Below are 19,276 nucleotides of genomic sequence, written 5' to 3'. Positions count from 1 at the left end.
TTGAAATAATTTGTTTAAATTATGTAAGAAAAGGAATTAATGATACTTTCAATCGAAATAATTAAACCTATTTAGCTGCAATAATTTTAATGAAGGTTGCAAAGGGCTATTGATAGTTTTATAACAATTAGCAAAGAATTTAGGCCCAAGAGTCAAAGAATATGCTAAAAATTAAGATGATCGCTTAATTTCGGCTGTAATTCTTAAAACACACGAGCCTTCCAGTTGAGGATAGATTAAAAGAAAGAGTTAGACTAGCATTTAAGACTTTTGAAAATAATAGAGAAGAAGAACCGGTATTGATAATTCTTAGTTGCAATTATTTTTTTTATATTTATATAGATTATTAATAACTAAACCTTTAATGCTATTTAATCGCAACAATGTTTCTCTTTCTTGCTGTATCTCTAACTAGGACATTTTTAACTGATTTATTTTATATTTTGGTACTATGTTCACAATAAATATAGTTTTCGCAGCAAGTGTGGATTTTTTAATTGGATTGACTGGCTTTAATAAATGAAAAAATGTAAATTATTTTAGTTCAATTTCTCTTCAAAACACTATCATTTAGTGAAATTTTTTTTTAAAAGATCCAAGTGAAATGAAAACTACATTTATGTAATTTAAATTAATCAAAACGTAATCAAATTAGGATGGTTTGTTTTTATCAACAAGTACAACAATTTAAGGATAATTTAAAAACTAAGTTATAAACATTCTATTATATAAGAGCTAATTATCAAAATGTTTGCATTTTAAATATAATTAAAATGATGATTTAAGTATGTACAATAAGATAAAAAATGCACAAGTTAAGTTATCTCAATCATTCGTAAAAAAAATCCTTTTTTACAAGATTCCACTGTGTTGCTCTTTCTGAAATGATAAATGAGGTTACAGTATTAAAATATTAGAAGAGGAACTTGATCAAATCGGCTAATTAAGATACAGTGTAAGATTATTTATTAAATCTAGGACTGGAATGAAGCATGAAATAATTAGAGCTATTTTATGTTAGGGAAAGTAACTTAAGGGTTAATTCAATTAGCAGACCTTAATAGCCTTAAGTAAGCAGCTCATAAAGAATTCCAATTTGAAAGCGTAACTCTGCTGATCAGCCATAAAGATTATAAATTTCAACTAATTTCAATTGTTCCAAAAAATGCGTAATTTTATATTGAAAGACAAAAAAAGCAAAAGATTCCGAAAAATAATTTACAATTTAAGTAAAAGTAGATAAAATAGTTGCTAAAAGTTATAAATTGCTAAAAAATAAAAACACATAATATAAAATTGAAATAAATTTACTGAAATTGTTTTAGTTGTAATTTCCTTTAAAGTTAACCTAATGTTTAAATAGATATTTGAATTAACAACTTCAAAAAAAGTGTTAATTGAGACAGTCTATAATTAATGAAAAAATTCTAGCTGAAATAAATCATTAAATGGAACGAAAGTTTGAACATGCAATTTTCGTTTCAAAATATGATTTTATTAAATATAAATGCCTGTAAAGAAGGCTTAACATAGCCTAAATTATTTTGGTATTTTTTTCCTTACTTCCGCACAACACGATAACTGCTTTCTTGCTTAAATTTACCTTTTATTCACAAAAAAATCTTCAACGAAATTAGTCATCCCTTAATAAATTGAGGGCTGGGATATTCTTATCTAAAAATTTTTTTTTTTAATTTTAATATCAGCAATGAATATACCCAGTTGTTTAAAATAAGTAGGTAATTGTTTGCAGATAATTAATATTTGATATTAAAAAGACCGCAATTTGCGAAAAAATAAATAATAGATATAAGCAAAGGAAATAAATTTATAGGAATAAATAAATAGATATAAATAAAAAACGAACTGTTGTAACCCGAGAATAATTTATTTTACGCAGTATATACTTGATTTAAATATCATTTCGTATAAGTTGTTTTAAGCACCTTAAACAACTTGGTAAAACAATATTTTCCTTCCGCCAAGTACTCTAAAGCAGGGAGGCAATGTTCGCTCTGTTTTGTGTTATTTGCAATTGTTTTCTACTTGTCTTTAATTTGACAAGAGCTTATTGAAGACTACAATTTTTTTTCAGATAGATGAATAAATTTATTCTGTTATCAAGTAGAACAAAGATCTACTATTATAATTTGAGAGTTACTGTTCAATTGTTTATTTCAATATTTCTTAAAAATCGCAGGGTCAATTCTAAAATTTCCAGAAAATTTTGAATTTCTTGTGAAAAGGCAAACTTCCTTATAAAAAAATAATTTTTTTCGTCGTAGTTAACGTTGAATTTGTTTTACGATATCAACCTAGCTTATCAATGAAAATTAAAAAAATCTATGCATGAAAGTCCAATGATTCGATTTAAAATATTTAATTTCCTTTTCAGAATCCTTTCTGGAATTTTTTAGAGGTGTAAAACTTGTAATATGCATAGTTTGTTGCTTAGTCAACACAACATCTGTAAAATTCACCTTTAACAAAACTCGAAAAAGATTTTAATGTGGCGAAATAATAAATAAAACAATTAAAATAATATTAAACGATATATGCTTTGTTTTGTACTAGCTGAAAAGATTAAAAATAAATTTTTATTACAAGGTGTAGACATAAAATTATAAAAAATGTATATTTTGTAATCTTTTAATAAATAATAAAATAACATCTTTCGTAAAAGCTTAATTAAAGAGATAGCTTAAACATGAGTAAGTAGAATGAAGATAGCTAGTACTCATAATATTTCAATATTCGTACATCTGGATTAACATGTAGGAATCTAAAATTATTTCTGTGGTTTAATTCAAAAGTAAATCAATGTCGTTGTATCTACCCAAAAAAACTTTAAAGAAAATATTTAAGTTTTTATCTTTATTTGATCTAATAGAACACGTTGCCGTAGAAATCTATACTTATTCAACAATAAACTTTATTACGTAACCGTAATTTATATAATGATGCAAATACTATCATAAAATACAAAAAAGACAATGGTACGATGAACTAACAGATAATTTCCTCAGGGTTGCAGGATTAAAATAGACATTCTGTTTAAAGAACTTCACATCTAGAAATTGATTGTTTTTGAATTAGTCCACAGATTTAAGCTATTTGAAAGAAAGAAATTAATCTGTTTGTTATTTACTATTAACTATTGGTAATATATCCAGATAATATTTTCTATATCCCAGAAAAATCGTTTCAACTTTCATGAAACATAATATGAGGTAAATTTGCAGCAAATCTTAATAAAATGTTAAGTAGAACGATGTTTCCATATAAGTTGGATCACCGCAGCATGAATTACAAGTACGATAACACAGTTAAACTTAACATCAAATTTAAATTTAAGCAAATTTGCACAGTAATAAGGTTTAACACGTTCCAAAATTTCTAAGAATGTATCTGTTTGTATTTTTTTAAACACGTGAAAAAAGTATTAGATTAAGATATTTTAATGATCTAATGAACAGCATTAAGTAGCACGGATTTCTTGAACCATTTCTAAAAACACTTTAATTTATGTTAATCGGAGAATCCAATAATAAGAAACTTAATTTATCTTTGCACCATCTATTGCAAAGAACGAACGAGTAGGTATCTCACTTTTGGACGTTTTCTTAGAAAATTACAACTTTTTGTTAAAAGCTGCCAGCTCTTTCTACTTTTAAAATCCATGTGACGTTTTAAGTAAATCGTAATCCCCGTCGATGCAAGGGCACTATCACCAAGAAGGATAAGGAAGACACCACGGTAATAACAAAGAAAATCCAAAAGAGGATTCTGTCTATGACTAGCGCCATCTGCCTCCATTCGTTGACAACTCTTATTCGATGGTCTTCTTGTTCCTGCCTGTATAATAAATACTGAAGTGTTCTTAAGATCTCTTCCTGAATTTTAGTTCCGGGAGCTCCGCTGGAACCCATTGGTGAAGAACCGTTTGCTTGACCCTTATTAGTTGTAATGCCATGAGATCGACGCTTGTTGGAAGACATGTCTGTGCTGTTGTTACTTTCGTTGCAGGATAGCTCTGGATTCATCTCTTTTAGCTCTTCGTGCAGGCTGTCAATAGTCATTCGGAAAGTGTCCCCCTGTAGAATTAAAAAAAATAAAAAGTTACTGTAATGCTTATTATTACTAAGGATATAGGTTATGTAGGGATTTTGTTGCTTTTTCAGGAATTCAGTTGGTTCTGATTTCATTTTAAAGACGTCAGCTCGCGAATCTTAAGATTTTCTGTAATATGAAGATATTTATTGGAGGTATCCGGCAGCTATATCTCCAGACCTGAATTTGAATTAGAATGTTTGAGAGTACCTCAGTTAAATCTTTGTATCTTACCTTACGATCCTTTTATGAGATGGGGAAAGGATGCCAGGTCTATGCTTCCCATTTAGACTTATGACAACTAAATACAATAAAACTGGCGTTATGAAGAATCATTGTCACCAATGTATTTCAGTTAGAAGTAGACTCATTCCAAGCAAAACTGCATTCTAGTAATGTTTCAAAGACAATACGATGCATTTTGTAATGTTTCAAAGACAAAACGATGCATTTTGTAATGTTTCAAAGACAAAACGATGCATCTTATAATGTTTCAAAGACAAAACGATGCATCTTGTAATGCTTCAACGACGATCTTGTAATGTTTCTAAGACCGAATGTAACTGTGATATAATTTTTTCTGTCAGAAATGACTTTTCTGCCAAATTTACTTTTTTGTGGTAAATCATGTTTCTGTTTGTGCAAATTTTTATGTAGCAATAAAAGGGAACTGTTAGGACACTTTTTCTCTAAATTTCATGTTAATATGAATCGTTTTAAAATTGCATTTAGAAAACAAGTTGTTCCTTAACTTTTGAATGGCGACATATTTCAAATTAAAAGAAAACTGTTTTGTGAGTGAAAAATTTTCATGAATTTAAAATACATTTGGTAATGTTTACTCCACTTTTAAGTATCCTATTTTGTATAGCTCTTTGCATCGACTTTGAAACCAACAGATTTAAATATTTTTCAAGACAGTCTTATAATGTTAACATATTTAAACATAAGACAAAACGCAGTATGCTATTGATTGTATCATTTTTTTTCTTTTCAAATTATCTAAATCAACAATACAATCTAGCAGAAATATTTTTATATTATTTTTGAATTACTTTTTATTACTTGCTAATTAGATGGAAACGATGGTTTAATATTGACTGTTTAAAAAAAGTCTAGGATACTTTTTCCTACCGAGTTTGTAAGAACAAGCAATAAAATTATATTAACAATATTTCATATTATTATCCTCTAAATAATTTTGAATATTAAATTTTCAAAACTCGTAGAAATTTAAGTGTGTCCAGATAAATGACAGTCTGGAAATTCTTTCTTGTTTTAATGTACTCCTAATTATTAAAAACATCAAATATTGCGAACTAGTTAACCATTAAGTTTTTAAATTTAGTAAAAACCATTTTCAAATCCATTTTTTTTATTGTAATTTTTATAAAAATATCTATTGGATACTTATGGGTGTTGGTAGTTTTCTTCATGGAAATTCGCATCGAACTATAGATTTTTTCGGCTAGTAATCAATATAATAAATGATAATGTAATATTTATTAAATATTATGTAATATGTAATATTCATTAAAATATGTAATATAATATGTAATAATGTAAAATTAATATTAATATATATGTAATATAATATGTAATCTAATAGGGGAAGCTTGGGCAAGATGGGACCACCGGGCAAGACGGAACATCGCTTTTTTTTCTATGCGCATTCACGGTAGCGTTTTCGGAAAGAAAATATTATTGTTCTCAATACGCACAAGTTTTTTCATCAGTTCACAAAGTGTTACTGAAATGCAAGCATTGTTTTGTTTTTCTTACATCGTGTTAAAATATTTTTCCAGGTTTGTATGCTGATATTATTTGTTTAATACGTTGCAATAAATTTTTGAAATTTGTAGCCCTGTAGTGTTATTATTGTAGAAACAGAATGAGTAGTGTAAATTAGAATTTATTTGTTTAAACAAATTTTCAGATATTTTTTTTAAAAAATTACTATCCGGGCAAGATGGGACAGCCAAAGTAGAATAAAAGTGTAATATAAAAATTAACTCTCCGGATTTGGTAAAAAGCATAAAAAATAAGGTAATATTAACAAAGAAAAAAATGAACTAGCAAATATAACTTGACAAATTATTTAAAAAAAATTATTAAAAAAATTTATAATTAATTTCAATATTCAGACTATATTCAGATTGCTTAGAATGAGTTCATGAAGTGTGCAGTGCTTATTCCGGTTTTATCCGCATCTTATGCAGTTACTGTGATGTTTAAGAAAGTTTTTTTGTCGATTATTCTTTAATTTTGACATTAATTTCTGTAATTTTTGAAATATAATTATGTGTCCCATCTTGCCCGGGTATCCCGGGTAAAATGGACCAATGTTCTATTTTTGTTTAAAGTTATTACTACTAAACTTTATTGTTTATTTATTTTCTGTATGAGATATGTAAGAGCAATGTTCCCACTATATGTTTACAATATAAAATATATAAAATGGCTCTAGTATACTATTTTCTAAACTAAGTTTCCTTAAGCGGTCCATCTTGCCCGATCTTCCCCTATGTAATATTTATTAAAAATCTGTGTTGAAAAGAGCTTGCATTTTAAGATGTTGTTTTATTACAAGCAAGAATACTTCTTTTCTTTTTAATAAAGATGACAATATTTTTATAGAAATATGTTTAAATATAAAGGCATTCAAAAACAAGTTGATTTTTGTATGTATGTTACAACAGCATCTTTTTAAGCTTAATCTATTAAAATATAATTACTTTTATTCATTGTAAATACGCGTATTAAGGTTTCTAAGATAAAATTTAGATCCAGATATAATTATAATTATTTTTATGTATTTTTTCAACCAAGCACTGCCATTTTTCATAACTGTTCAGTTAGAATAGCTAAATGTTATACAAACAATATTATTGTGTTTCTGAATTACCTTAAAAACAGGTGGCAGATGAATGCCCGCAGTATCGTAAGTGTTTTTCTTTTTTGTTGGTGACCTGAAGCAGGAACAGGAGGCGAATCTCTGGAGGATTAGTTGCCTGAGGTAAGGGGGCACCTCCTTTCTGCTGGGACCACGATAATGGAAATTCAGCACCACAACCGTGACTACGACAGAAATGGACGTGATGGCCATCACTACCGTCAGGTAGATGCCTATAGGAAATAGAATTATATAATAGATAACCTTATATATTCAAGTATTTTGTAAGAAAGCATAATGGATGGAATACAATTTTACCCCCTGCAATCAGTTTGCGAACTATGTAACACAAAATGGGTTATCATTACGACTATGTACTGTACCAGCTAACTATTAAATACAAAATTAGCTATTAATATCTATATTATATCATAATGACAGTGGTACCTTTCGAGTTAGTAAATTACGCATTATACTGAAATTAAACTCATGTTTGAATTTATAAACACATCAATTAAATATATTAAAAATGTCACCTACTCTAATCTAACACGTAAATTTAAAATTGTCTTAATTTAAACTTGTACACTTATATTAACTTGTGTAACATATTAAAAAATACTATTCTGAGTTAAAATTAAAGATAAAAATATTTTATTGTAATCTTCTTAAAAAATACATTAATGATAAAAAATTACAGGATGTTAATCTTTTTTTTATATTTTAAATCTCTCTAAAAGCAATTTTATTTCACTTAATTTTCACTTAGCTGTGTAATTTTTATCACGTTATAAAATAAATTTCTAAAACTTTTAGCTCTTATATTTTCTGAAAACCAAAGTTTTCTAGTATTTTCAGAATAGTATTTGCCATAGTTACAAAATTAAAAGTTGCGACATTTGGTTTAGCACATCTATGCATGCTTAAGCCATGAAAAAGGATCAAAACTAAATAGTAGGCAAAAACAATTTTTCACGAATACATATATTTTTTTAAAGTAAGTTTTAATTTGTAACAAAAGCAATTTTAAACATTTCAAAGTGACAATATTTTTTTTTAATTTGCAAAGATTTTGCTTATAATGAAAATTCTCTGATGCCTGATTTCTTAGATCTGAAACAAACAGTTGTAATATTTGGTCTGAACTAGACGGTACGTCTAAACCAATGACAAGGTTTCCCACACATCCTATAATTTTGAATCGAAATTCATAATTCATGTACAATTAATATTTTCCTCGTTAAAAATATTAAATGGTTTTACAAACAATTTACATCACTATAGTTTGCCACATGCCTCAATTTTTAAACCATTTTAAGTTTTTTGTACTTTTATTTATTAAGTACTAAGTAGGGATTTGCAGAATGTAGTGCATTTTTGTTTCGAAGATTTACTATGAATCCTAGGGAGTCGTTAAGAACTTAAGTGCAACTGTCGAATTTAGGTTCGTTTTAGTTTCTAAAAAGGATTTATTACTATACTGGCGTACTTGCACCATTCTCATATGATTAATTGGATTGGAGAAGGTAGTTATCAAGCGACAAAAAATATTTAAAAAAAATATTACTCATTTATTTTATTTTTACTTGTTTATTTTTTACGCAGGCAATTACAAAAGTAAGGTCTTTTATTTTATTAGAACTTATGAAATCAGCTTGTTTCTTTAAATCATTTTATCATTTTAAAGGTTGAAGGCGTGTATTTTTAAAAAATTGCTATACTCTAAGATTGCTATACGTAAAATTTGCAGCTATACGCAAAATATGTTACATTTCCTTAATTGCTACTTGTGGAATTTTAAGTTTTGGCCATTAATTTATGCACCTAGTTCCCTCCTTTGATAAAAAACCCAAGTTCCTGTAATTATAACTGACTTTAGTAAAATTAGTATTTATACGGTTAAAATATAAAATTTCTAACTCAATTCGGGGTTGTACGCACTATTCCAGGGTGGTTGCACTATCGGGCCACGTGCAAAATGGTCCCGGGTTTGAACCCAGCAGGTGCTATTGGAAATTCCTTTAGCACCGAAAAGTTTTGTACCTCTCGGCAGATGACATTAGTCAACAATTTCATCTCGTCTCTCGTTTTGACTTGATTTGATAAGTAAGTTACATCAAACAAAATCTTAACGTCATTAACAACGTCATGGCCCGAGCCAGAGATAACTTTTAGATGTATTACGTTAACTTAAAGTCAGGGGCAATATATTTTGAGGGGGAAAAATTAGCGTCAAACCTGTATTTTTAAGGTCACGATAGTTTTATGGGCATAAATTTAATTTTGCAGTTGGTGACTGGACCGCTATTTGCCGGCCACTAACTAGCAGTGAAATATTTTTAAATGTACTTAAGATCATTTTTTTTTAATTTATCCATTATTTTGTTGTTGTGAAAGTTAGTGTATATCATTGACCTATTCACTCTCCGCTATGCACTCCATTGCACTAATCTTTCACATCGTCTTTAAGACCAAATATCCTTTTAAATGAGAAAATAAATGGTGGTCACTGAATGCTAAATCAGGAATATAGAGAGGTAGCGTAATCATGTTCCATTAAAACAACTGAAAAGAAAAACGCAAACTGAAATGGAGCTTGTGCAATAAACTTGAAAAATTTGTAACAGTCTCTTCAAAAAAGTAAGATTAACAGCAATTAGAAAAATTATAAACGTAAGTAGAAAATGGTTCCTCAAAAAAAAAGGAGAAAATATATTTTAATTCTCTTATAAATGTAAAAAAAAAACTTTCCCTTCACAAAAATTACGTTTAAGATTTATAACATATTTTTTTTATCCCATAAAACATAGTAATTTATTCTCTAAAAATATTTCTATGCAAAGCAACACCTTTGAAATGTTTTCTTTAAAAATGCAATCCTTTTAATACCTTTTAAATATTGAAGCAAAATAGTCACAAAATGAAATCTTCATAACATATAGTGATAACTTCGTTATTTTATCTCCTGATATTTACGGGCTGTGAAAATGCTTCAAATGTTCGTAAATTTCGACTTGGTGGAAAATTAGAATCGAGTAAATTAGTTATTCATTCATTAGTTAAGTATAATATAGACTTCAAGAAGCAGAGCCAAATTTAATCATTATTTGTTAATTCTTTTCTCGCCAATAAACTAATTTCGCTCAGCAGAAATACATGGACCTATTGCTGTGCACGAAGCTTATCCGAATAGTAAGGTCACAAATTTGTGACGAATTTGGTTCATTTTCTGTAATGCGGTACGCATTCATTAACTCTCAAGAGACAATATTTGTGATCCTCACTAGCCTTAGTCCTCATTAAGAGATGTTTATTTTAATAGATTAAAAGGAGCATAAATTTAACGAGAAAGATTCTTTAAGGAGAAAATTAGTTTGTAGAGCATATTTGAAACTAAAAAGATATAAGCCAATTGTATAAATGTAAGAAAAATACATTTTTTGAAGCTATATTATGTTGTAAATAATAAAAAGACCATAGAGGTAAAAGATTTAAGTAATCATTCGCGACTGCATATACGAGGGTTGCTATTTATATTTCTGGCCTACGCAACAGTAAGTGTTGCTAGGTGACCGCAGACGATTTTAATCGAAAGTTTGATATTTTTAAACATAAATTCAGAAGACAATTTACCATTATAGCTTCATTTGTGTTGTTGACAGTAAATTGAAAAGTTCTTCTCTTTCAAAAAATGGAATTGAATCGTGAACATTTTCGTGCCATTATTTTTCATAACTTTCGACGTGGATTGTCAGGACAAGAGTGCTTCGATGAACTTAATTCTTTATTCAGCGATAAAGCGCCATCCTACAGCGCTGTAAGAAATTGGTATAACGAATTTAATCGTGGTCGATGTTCGATCCAGGACGAATCCCGTGCAGGTCGTGCAAAATCCGTTGTTGTGCTAAAAAAGATCGATGCTGTGCGTGAACTGATAAAGCAAGATCGTCATTTGACATACCGTGAGATAGAGGCGTCTTTGGACATTAGTATGACTAGCATCAATAAAATATTGCATGAACATTTGAGCGTAAAAAAAATTTGTTCGCGTTGGATCCCGCATAATCTGACAAACGCTCAAAAAAAAGCTCGTGTCGATTGGTGCAAGGAAATGTCGGAAAAATGCGTTCAAGGAACATCAAAGGCTGTGTATAACATCTACACAGGTGACGAATCATGGATCTATGCATATGAGCCGGAAACAAAACAGCAATCAACTGTATGGGTCTTCCAAGACGAGGCAAAACCAACAAAAGTTGGTCGAGGAAGAAGCACATCGAAACAAATGATTGCCTGTTTCTTCGGCATTAACGGTCATGTGGCAACAGTGGCGTTAGAGCAACGCAGGACGGTCAATTCTGAATGGTACACGACCATTTGTTTGCCAGAAGTCATCGGAGAAATTCGAAAAAAGCAGAAGAACAGGCGAATCATTCTTCATCATGACAATGCGAGCTCTCACACATCGACTCAAACAAAGGCATTTCTGACGGAGCGAAAGATCGAACTGGTGGATCATCCGCCGTACAGCCCTGATTTGGCACCCAATGACTTTTTCTTATTCCCACACATCAAAAATAAATTACGTGGACAACGATTTTCGGCCCCCGAAGAAGCAGTTGATGCATTCAAAACGTATGTTTTGGAGTTACCTCAATCGGACTGGAAAAAGTACTTTGAAAATTGGTTCAAACGCATGCAAAAGTGTATTGATCATCATGGAGAATATTTTGAAAAACAATAAAACCAATTTCGATCCTACATATTTGTTTTTTCATTATTAGGCCAGAAATATAAGTAGCAACCCTCGTAGTACTGTTTTATTTTGTTATCAAATTATCCAAATATGCTTTCAAAGCAATATAGAAGCTTTTAAAAGTTAAATATGTCCGACAAAAACTTAATTTTTGCTACCTTTTACAATATATATCATAGAATTATTAAAAAAAGGTTATAGTTTTGTAGTTTTACTGGGATCTTAGGCTTGGCGACGTATTTCGATAAATAAGGAGAACATTCGTTCTTGAAAAAGAAACAACTATATGACGTTGCAAAATCATTGGATTTGATTGGACCACAAAATATGATGCTATGCTGATAAGACCTTAGCAAATCAAATTCTAGATAAAGAAATTTTACTTTTGTTTTGTTATAGAAGAAAATCGTCTGGAAAAAACAATATTTCATATTTTTTAATCAGTTTCTTTTTAAATGCGAACAGAAAGTATTATTTAAATATGATGAGAATTTACCGAGTAATGATGGGAATGATTAACCGGGAAAAAAACACTAATTTTTATCCAATAAGTTTTGTTTTTCTCATTTCACGCGATTTAAGAAAGCATGCAAAAAAGATGGATGTGCAAAGAGTTTCAAGAGTTGGCAATTTTTGATACATGTTCGCGTTAGGAGCTTGGCATATATTTTGTGTGCACTTAGATGCAAACACTGCTTGTAAACTGCAGCAGTTTTTGCATGCCCATGTCATGCCAACTCCCAAACATGTTTTTGAGCAAGCGCTGTACTTCATATGTCACCCCGCTGTCGGAGGCTGACCTCAGAGTAGGCTGACTTCATACACAACAAACCCTGACAGGTCTGGATAATGATGAAACTAAGATGAGCAATTCAGAACCGGAGAAAAGAATTGTTGCTCAACGCATTTTCATAACAACATTATACTCAAAGATCAGTTGCACCAGTGCTCAAATAGCAACTGCAACTTTAAGCCTTATGAAAAAACTAGGCCTATTTGTTTTCTAAGAGATATCAGCAACATATGTCAACCTTTTCGTTGACGAAGAGAGGTTTATTGTCAATTAAAGTTCAACCGTTTTCCGAATAACAAAATGTCTTAAATTTAAACTGCAATAGGATACTTGCGCTTCAAGAAGAAAGATATCATGGATACCCACACATGTGACCTATGGCATCATCTTCAGCTTATAAATTATAAAAAAATGAAGTGTTAAAGTTGAACTAATTTTCTCCAAATAAGTTGGAATGCTGATTAATGTGAAGTTAATTAATTACAGTGCAGTGTCGCGGATTTAATTTGTTGAAACATAATTTTTTCTCGCCTACGTCTTTTACTTAACTTAGATTTATGATTTGTTTACGTATTTTGTTGTATCAGTAATATATTTTTGTTTTGTGTACCTGACGACTTCGATCCATATTTAATTTATTTTCTACATGGCTTCGTGGTGCCTGTCTTTGTGTTAAGTTGAAAATATATAATGAAAGAATTGGAATCTTTGTAAAAGAATGTTTGTGAAAGATTATAGAATGTGTCACTCAAGAAAATTGATACTCGACGAGCTTGATTTATTCGAAATAGAATTGAAAGAGCAGTTACTGACGTAAGTAAATGCCATGTCTCAACAGCCAATCAAGATCGAGATAGACACACTATGTCAATTGTAGGTATCCAACTCTAATCCTGATAACAAAAAAAGGTTAATGTTGCCTTGTGTACGCTACAAGAAAAATTTATCGACAAAGGAAATGTATGATCAATTAAAATTTCAACCCCACTTTAGTCAGGTGGAGGGATTGCACTGATCCATATAAGATAAAAATAGATTCTCTATTCTAACTCAGTTGTTCTTTTTCATTATAAATTCTGAATTGACCCTTTTTGTTACCGCGTTCGTCAACGTTTCGAAAATCTACTTTAGTGCTGATAATAGATAAGCATATAAGCGATACGCCTACTTTTTCATTTTAACTCTTAATACCTACCCACGCAATTGTATAACCAGCTGTATTATATACTCGGGTCATTTTGTCCGCTGGTAGCTATGAAGGATCAAAACTGACCAAAATAGAATTATTTAATCCTTTTCAATCCACTGTAAACGCGCAGTTTTTGAAAATTGTTATTTTATTACACTGTATAATGCTAAATACATTATTTACGAATTAACATGCTTAATAAGTGGAACTTTATATTTGAGTATAATTCTTTTTTTCAATTTTAAAAAAAGTTTTTAATGAATTACATGGATAAGCAAATTTCGTGTTTAAAATTTATAGTATTCTTTTCTTTAGTTACAAAATTTCATTATTAAATACAATGTTCTTAAAATCATTTTATTTAAATGAATTTTTTCCGAAAAGAAATTATGAAATCTGAATTTTAAATGTGTGCACTAGTTTTAAAGTAAAATTAGCATAATTTTTATAGAATTTTCAGTAACAGTGATGTGGTATCTTCTAAAGCTCCAAAAATATTTTCTTGAACTTCTTCTTAAACATAGTTTAAAATAAACTCGCAAAGTGCGAGTTCATATAGTTTATAAAGTGAAATAAAATGTTAAGCAAAATCACTACCGCAGCAGCCCGTTGTGGGCTAGAGGTCGGCATGATTATGAATAATTGGTCAACACTGCGCACGGGCCGTCTTTACTTCCCTGACAAGCTGGTATCCATTGATCTGAAGCTGAGTGAGCCATTTTTCACTTTGACAGTTCAGTGCCTTAGTCACTGAGCCATCACCACTCAGAATAAAATATAAGCAGAAAAAAGTAGGACTTTTTTGTTATATTGTAGAAATATCTTCTTAGACTGAATCTTCATCATTCATTTCGTTTTTCATAAATTTCATTAGTTCAATTTATTTTATCCTAACAATATCTTAACATTACTTATAGACTACTTCAAAGTTAACAATATTTCTTTGTTACATAATTTTAGTTGCAAGAACACAAGTTTTAAAATTTATATATATGGTATTTCATTATTCGTAAAAACAATACAGGTTTGAAATACTTTGAGTTGATTCTTACAAATTAGAATTTATCTATCGAAATCAAATTTTAGATTTAAAATAATAACATGTTTTTCTTTTGAAGGGATTTAATATGTTTTTTTAGAATGTTTTAGCAACATAGTGACTTGACAAGTAAAGTAATATTATAATATATATAGTATATTTATTATAATATCGCTATAGAGATAAAATGTATGTTAGAAAACGTGTAAAGTTTACGATACAAAATGTTATTGTGATCTGCGTAATATATAAAATAAGCAGATCTGTTTACTGAAAATATTACGCTTATGCTAGAGAAAAATGATAGTATTCAGTCAAAGAAATGTAAACGCGTTAAGTCTAGACTATTCACACAAGAGCAAGAGGATAGTGTATCGTGTATATCAATTTAAAAATGTTAGAGCCTTAAAGTTTCTGGACTAGAGTATTTTTATTACCATATAACTACTATAATACAACGGAAACCATCATTTATCAGTGAAAGTAACCTAAAATATATATTTTACTTTAGATTCTTTAAAAAAGGAGCTCTACACCTGCATATTTTTCATGGCTGTTATTAGGTTATCAAAACTATAAGTAAAATAAAGTAAGCTTCATAAAGAATTACTTTGCTATGTTTTTTAAAAAATAAAAGTTAAATCAGGTGACTTTTTAATCTTTGTTGATTATGTAAGTCTGAAATACTATAGCAAAATAAAAACAGATAACTTTAATAACTTTTGATGCAGTTGTCGGATTTCTGGTTGAGATCTTAATGGTTTCATAAGCCGGAGATCATAAGCCGGCTGTTCATTCAAGCAAGTTATATTTCAAGTTTAATAATTAGACTTAAGAATGTATACTTTATATGAATAAACCTATTTTTTAAGAAGGGGTTGACATTCGTAAAATAGTCAAAATAGTAGTGGGTAGGTAATAGTGTCAGAAAAAAAAAGCATATTTGATGTTTTTTTTTAATTTCTTAAGAATTGCCAGCACTTTCGGTGCATCAATCGTAAAATCCATTTTTCCAATAAAATATTTTACCGTATTTTTGCAGTATAAGAGTGATTCAGTGATTTTACGGTAATTATTACTGGAAAATTACTTCATATCAGATTTTTTGAACATGCTCTCGTAAGAATGGATTTTACGGTAAAAAAAACAGGCGCCCTGAGTTTATCGTAATTTGATTCTGAAAGTTTTACAGTGTACCTCCACAGATATGCGTATTAAGAATCGAAATCCGTAAGATATGAAAAAGTTAATTTAAAAAATATATGGTTTTCTAATTCTGTAGCTGAAATTTTTTTCAGTCAAAATTATTTAGAACTATTTATTTAGAACTATCAATTGCCTCTGGAGCAATTAAAGTAACATAATAATACATGTAGATTCAAACATTAAATGAAAAGTCATTGTGATGCCACAATAAGGCATTACATATTTACTAGCTTTTAAAATTTCTTTACTTCCTTAATTTTATTTTTTTAATCATTCTTAATCGAAGTTAATTTGAATTAAACCAATTATTTAATTTTTTATAAGGCTAATATAAATATGTTATTCTTTTCTTAACAATCAGTGTAAAGAAATTTTTTTTATTTAAATACTAATGAAAACTTATAAACTCTCTGTCACTACAAAATCGAAAAAAAATCTTTTTATTACTCTTTATTTCTTTCCACAAAAATGTTTCAGTTACATGGTTATTCTAATTCTCACAGTCTTTTTGGCTATAAGCTTTCGCCAAATTATTTTTCAAATTTAATATTGAGTATAGAGACTTAGCTTTGTTTTTGGCTATTTTATCTCTCGAAAAATAGCCAACCATGAATCTCTTCCCATGCTCCTAGCTGTCTGTTGAGAACAATTCAATCACCCATTAATTTGGCTTGTGATTAGACTGGCCATGGAGGATTTATCTCCCATGGCCTGTCCTTATCAATATTATTATGCAAAATTTATTATTTCAATTAGAAGGTCTTATGGAGGAAATATACTTTTAATTTTGTATCTCGAGCTCTATAAATACTACTGAATAAATGTTTTATTATAACTATGATCCAGTTTTCCTCTTCAACTGTCATTTTCATTATCCTGTTTTCATCACAATCTTCAATTAGTCAATTATACCATATAACTCTTCCTCCCCTCTCGTCATTATAGTCATTAAGGTGCTCTGTTTCTTTTTCTGTCTTTTTTTACACTGCATATCTCGGATGAATTTTGAATAACGTTTTGAAAAGTGACTACAAAACACGGGAGCATATTTATTAAAATAAATGAAATATTCCTTTACAGAATTTATTCAAATAATAAGGAGCAAATATTTTTAACGGGACAAAGATTTTTAAGAAGTTTTTATTAGTCACAGAAAGTTTAAAATACCACTAGCTCTTTAAATAATTTGTAGTATCCTAAAGATAAATATTAAATTAGGTTGTGATTTCAATAAGTTCTTGTTTAAATTATTAATGAAAATGTTTTCCAAGCAACTAAATTGATTTAAAACTTTTTGTTCATCAGATGAACTCTCTGTAAGAATAGCATAAGATATATACAAGTTCTAACTTACGAACATTCTTTAGAAGTTGATTTTAAGATAAATAATAATCTGAACAATTCAAACTTATTTCTTAAAATATAGTTTACCTAAACGAAATGCATGTTTAAAATAATTTCATTTCACGAAAATGGCCGAGAACAACATAAACTTAGGTTTTTTTTTACTTAAGAAAAATGGAAAAAAATAAACAAGAATGTTTGGTAACATAAAAAATAGTAATTTATTTTGTAAGAAAGTGTGAGAAAAATTATGTTGATCATGAAGAGTGAACCTAACAGAGAGCATAATTCCTAAGCAACTTAATAAAAATTTTACCTTCAAGAAATATTCTATGCCTTCAAACTTAATTTAGAATGTTAAAATTGAAAGATATCTATTAGATAGGAATTTTAAAAGTAAATAAGAATTTTAAAAGTATATACCCTATAAAAGTATAGAATATACTCAAGATAAGAATTTTAAAAGTAAAAGATTTCTTAATGCAGAGAAGAAGTAACTTAATTTTTCTGAACTAGTTGCTCATTCATTATCATTTATTTTAAGTAATATCTTAAATCAGTCAAGCATGCTTTTATACAAAATGCAAACAAAATTTATTGAATGGAAAAAAACTGCATGAAGACGAACTAATTTGAAACGAAATTTAAATTGTATGCCTAAGATTGAATTCATTTTTAAGTTTTGAATTAAACAAGAATCTTGTAATTCAGTAAAAATGTTAGGATTGTTAGGTCATTGTAATAATAAAATTAATTTAAAGTCAAACAAATATTTTTTATTGTTTACACTTTAAATTTTGAACAAGTCTAGAGGAAAAAGTTTAATTTTTGAACAAAATCAGACAATTTAAAAAAGATAAATGTCTTGTTTTACGAACACGAAAACAAGACGTAATTATATTTATCCACTGGTAAAAAAAATAAAAATTATTTACAAATATTTACTAATGTCACACACGATTTGAGAAGAGTCTTGCTGATTGTATTTATTTACTTATTTGTTTAATTTTAAACAAAATATGTAAAAAAGATAAGGAATTCGGTTCCTAAGCAAATATTTTGCTACATTGTTTAAGATTTATATTTAACTTGGTAAGGAAGAAAATTGATTTATTTGCATAGTTTTTTTTGTAACTGTAGTTGCTTAGATGTATAGCTTCTATGATTATAAAATGATGCATTTCTGTGTGTGCGTCGTCGAATATATGTCCCTTTTATAACTGCAGAAAATTTTGCGTTAGGAAAGAAAAGTTGATTTTTCTCATAATAGGAAGAAAAAAAAAGGATTTTAGAATTATGGAGAAAGGAAAGTTATGAGTTAAAAAGGATTTTTCTCACAATTGGGAAAAACGAATTTTTCTCAAAATACAGTAGTCCACTTTTAATTATTTAAAAGATTGAGTGATTACCTATCAATTCAATCAAGAATGATTTTCACTGGAAGTTTTTTGAACGTGTTTCATTATCTTTGACTTTTTTTTGTCAGGTAAGCGCAAGCAAAATCAAAGTGGTTAGCATGTTTGTACGTCGTCTTGAAAGAGTATTGTGAAATCTACCTAAAACCAAGTATTTAATTTGTTTATATTCGCGTTTCGAAAATGTGTATCGATAAACTTAAATAATATGAAATAAAAAATATCATGTCTTCTAAGAAATTTCCGCAAAATTTGGAGAGTTGGCTTGTAATTGACACCGCTATCTCACGTTTCCGAAGAAAATAGGTCCGTACCCGTAATTGTTATGAACTTCGGCAAATTAAGTAGAGTTTACCACTGACGTAAATGGTTTACTCTCTCTTTCAAAAAAAAAAGTCAACGAAACGTAATAATATCTTTCTTGTATAAAGATCTTCTTGATGAGCAGTAATAAAAAAATGCGAAAGATACATGTTTGACATTTTTGTAATCACATTATTTTAAAACACTGAAAACTTTTGAGTAAAATTG

The 19,276-nt window shown here is 28.9% G+C and overlaps 1 protein-coding gene across 1 annotated transcript in view; it reads right to left on the bottom strand.

Moving 5' to 3' along the window:
- Positions 1–430: 430 nt before the first annotated feature.
- LOC107457443 (neuronal acetylcholine receptor subunit alpha-10) overlaps positions 431–19,276 on the bottom strand; it is a 100,320-nt gene continuing 81,474 nt past the window's right edge. Inside the window, exons 7-8 of the mRNA XM_043046698.3 lie at positions 7,016–7,236; positions 431–4,094 (exon numbers count right to left, since the gene is read on the bottom strand). Of these exons, the coding sequence (XP_042902632.2) occupies positions 3,690–4,094; positions 7,016–7,236 (626 nt within the window). The 3' untranslated portion in view covers positions 431–3,689. The remainder of the gene's footprint in view (positions 4,095–7,015; positions 7,237–19,276) is intronic.

The sequence above is a fragment of the Parasteatoda tepidariorum genome, chromosome 2 (genome assembly GCF_982258835.1).
Source record: "Parasteatoda tepidariorum strain Cologne lab strain chromosome 2, Ptep-v5.0, whole genome shotgun sequence".
Lineage (NCBI taxonomy): Eukaryota > Metazoa > Arthropoda > Arachnida > Araneae > Theridiidae > Parasteatoda > Parasteatoda tepidariorum.
Note: the sequence above shows the minus strand (reverse complement) of the source record. Positions and strands in the feature narration are given on the sequence as shown.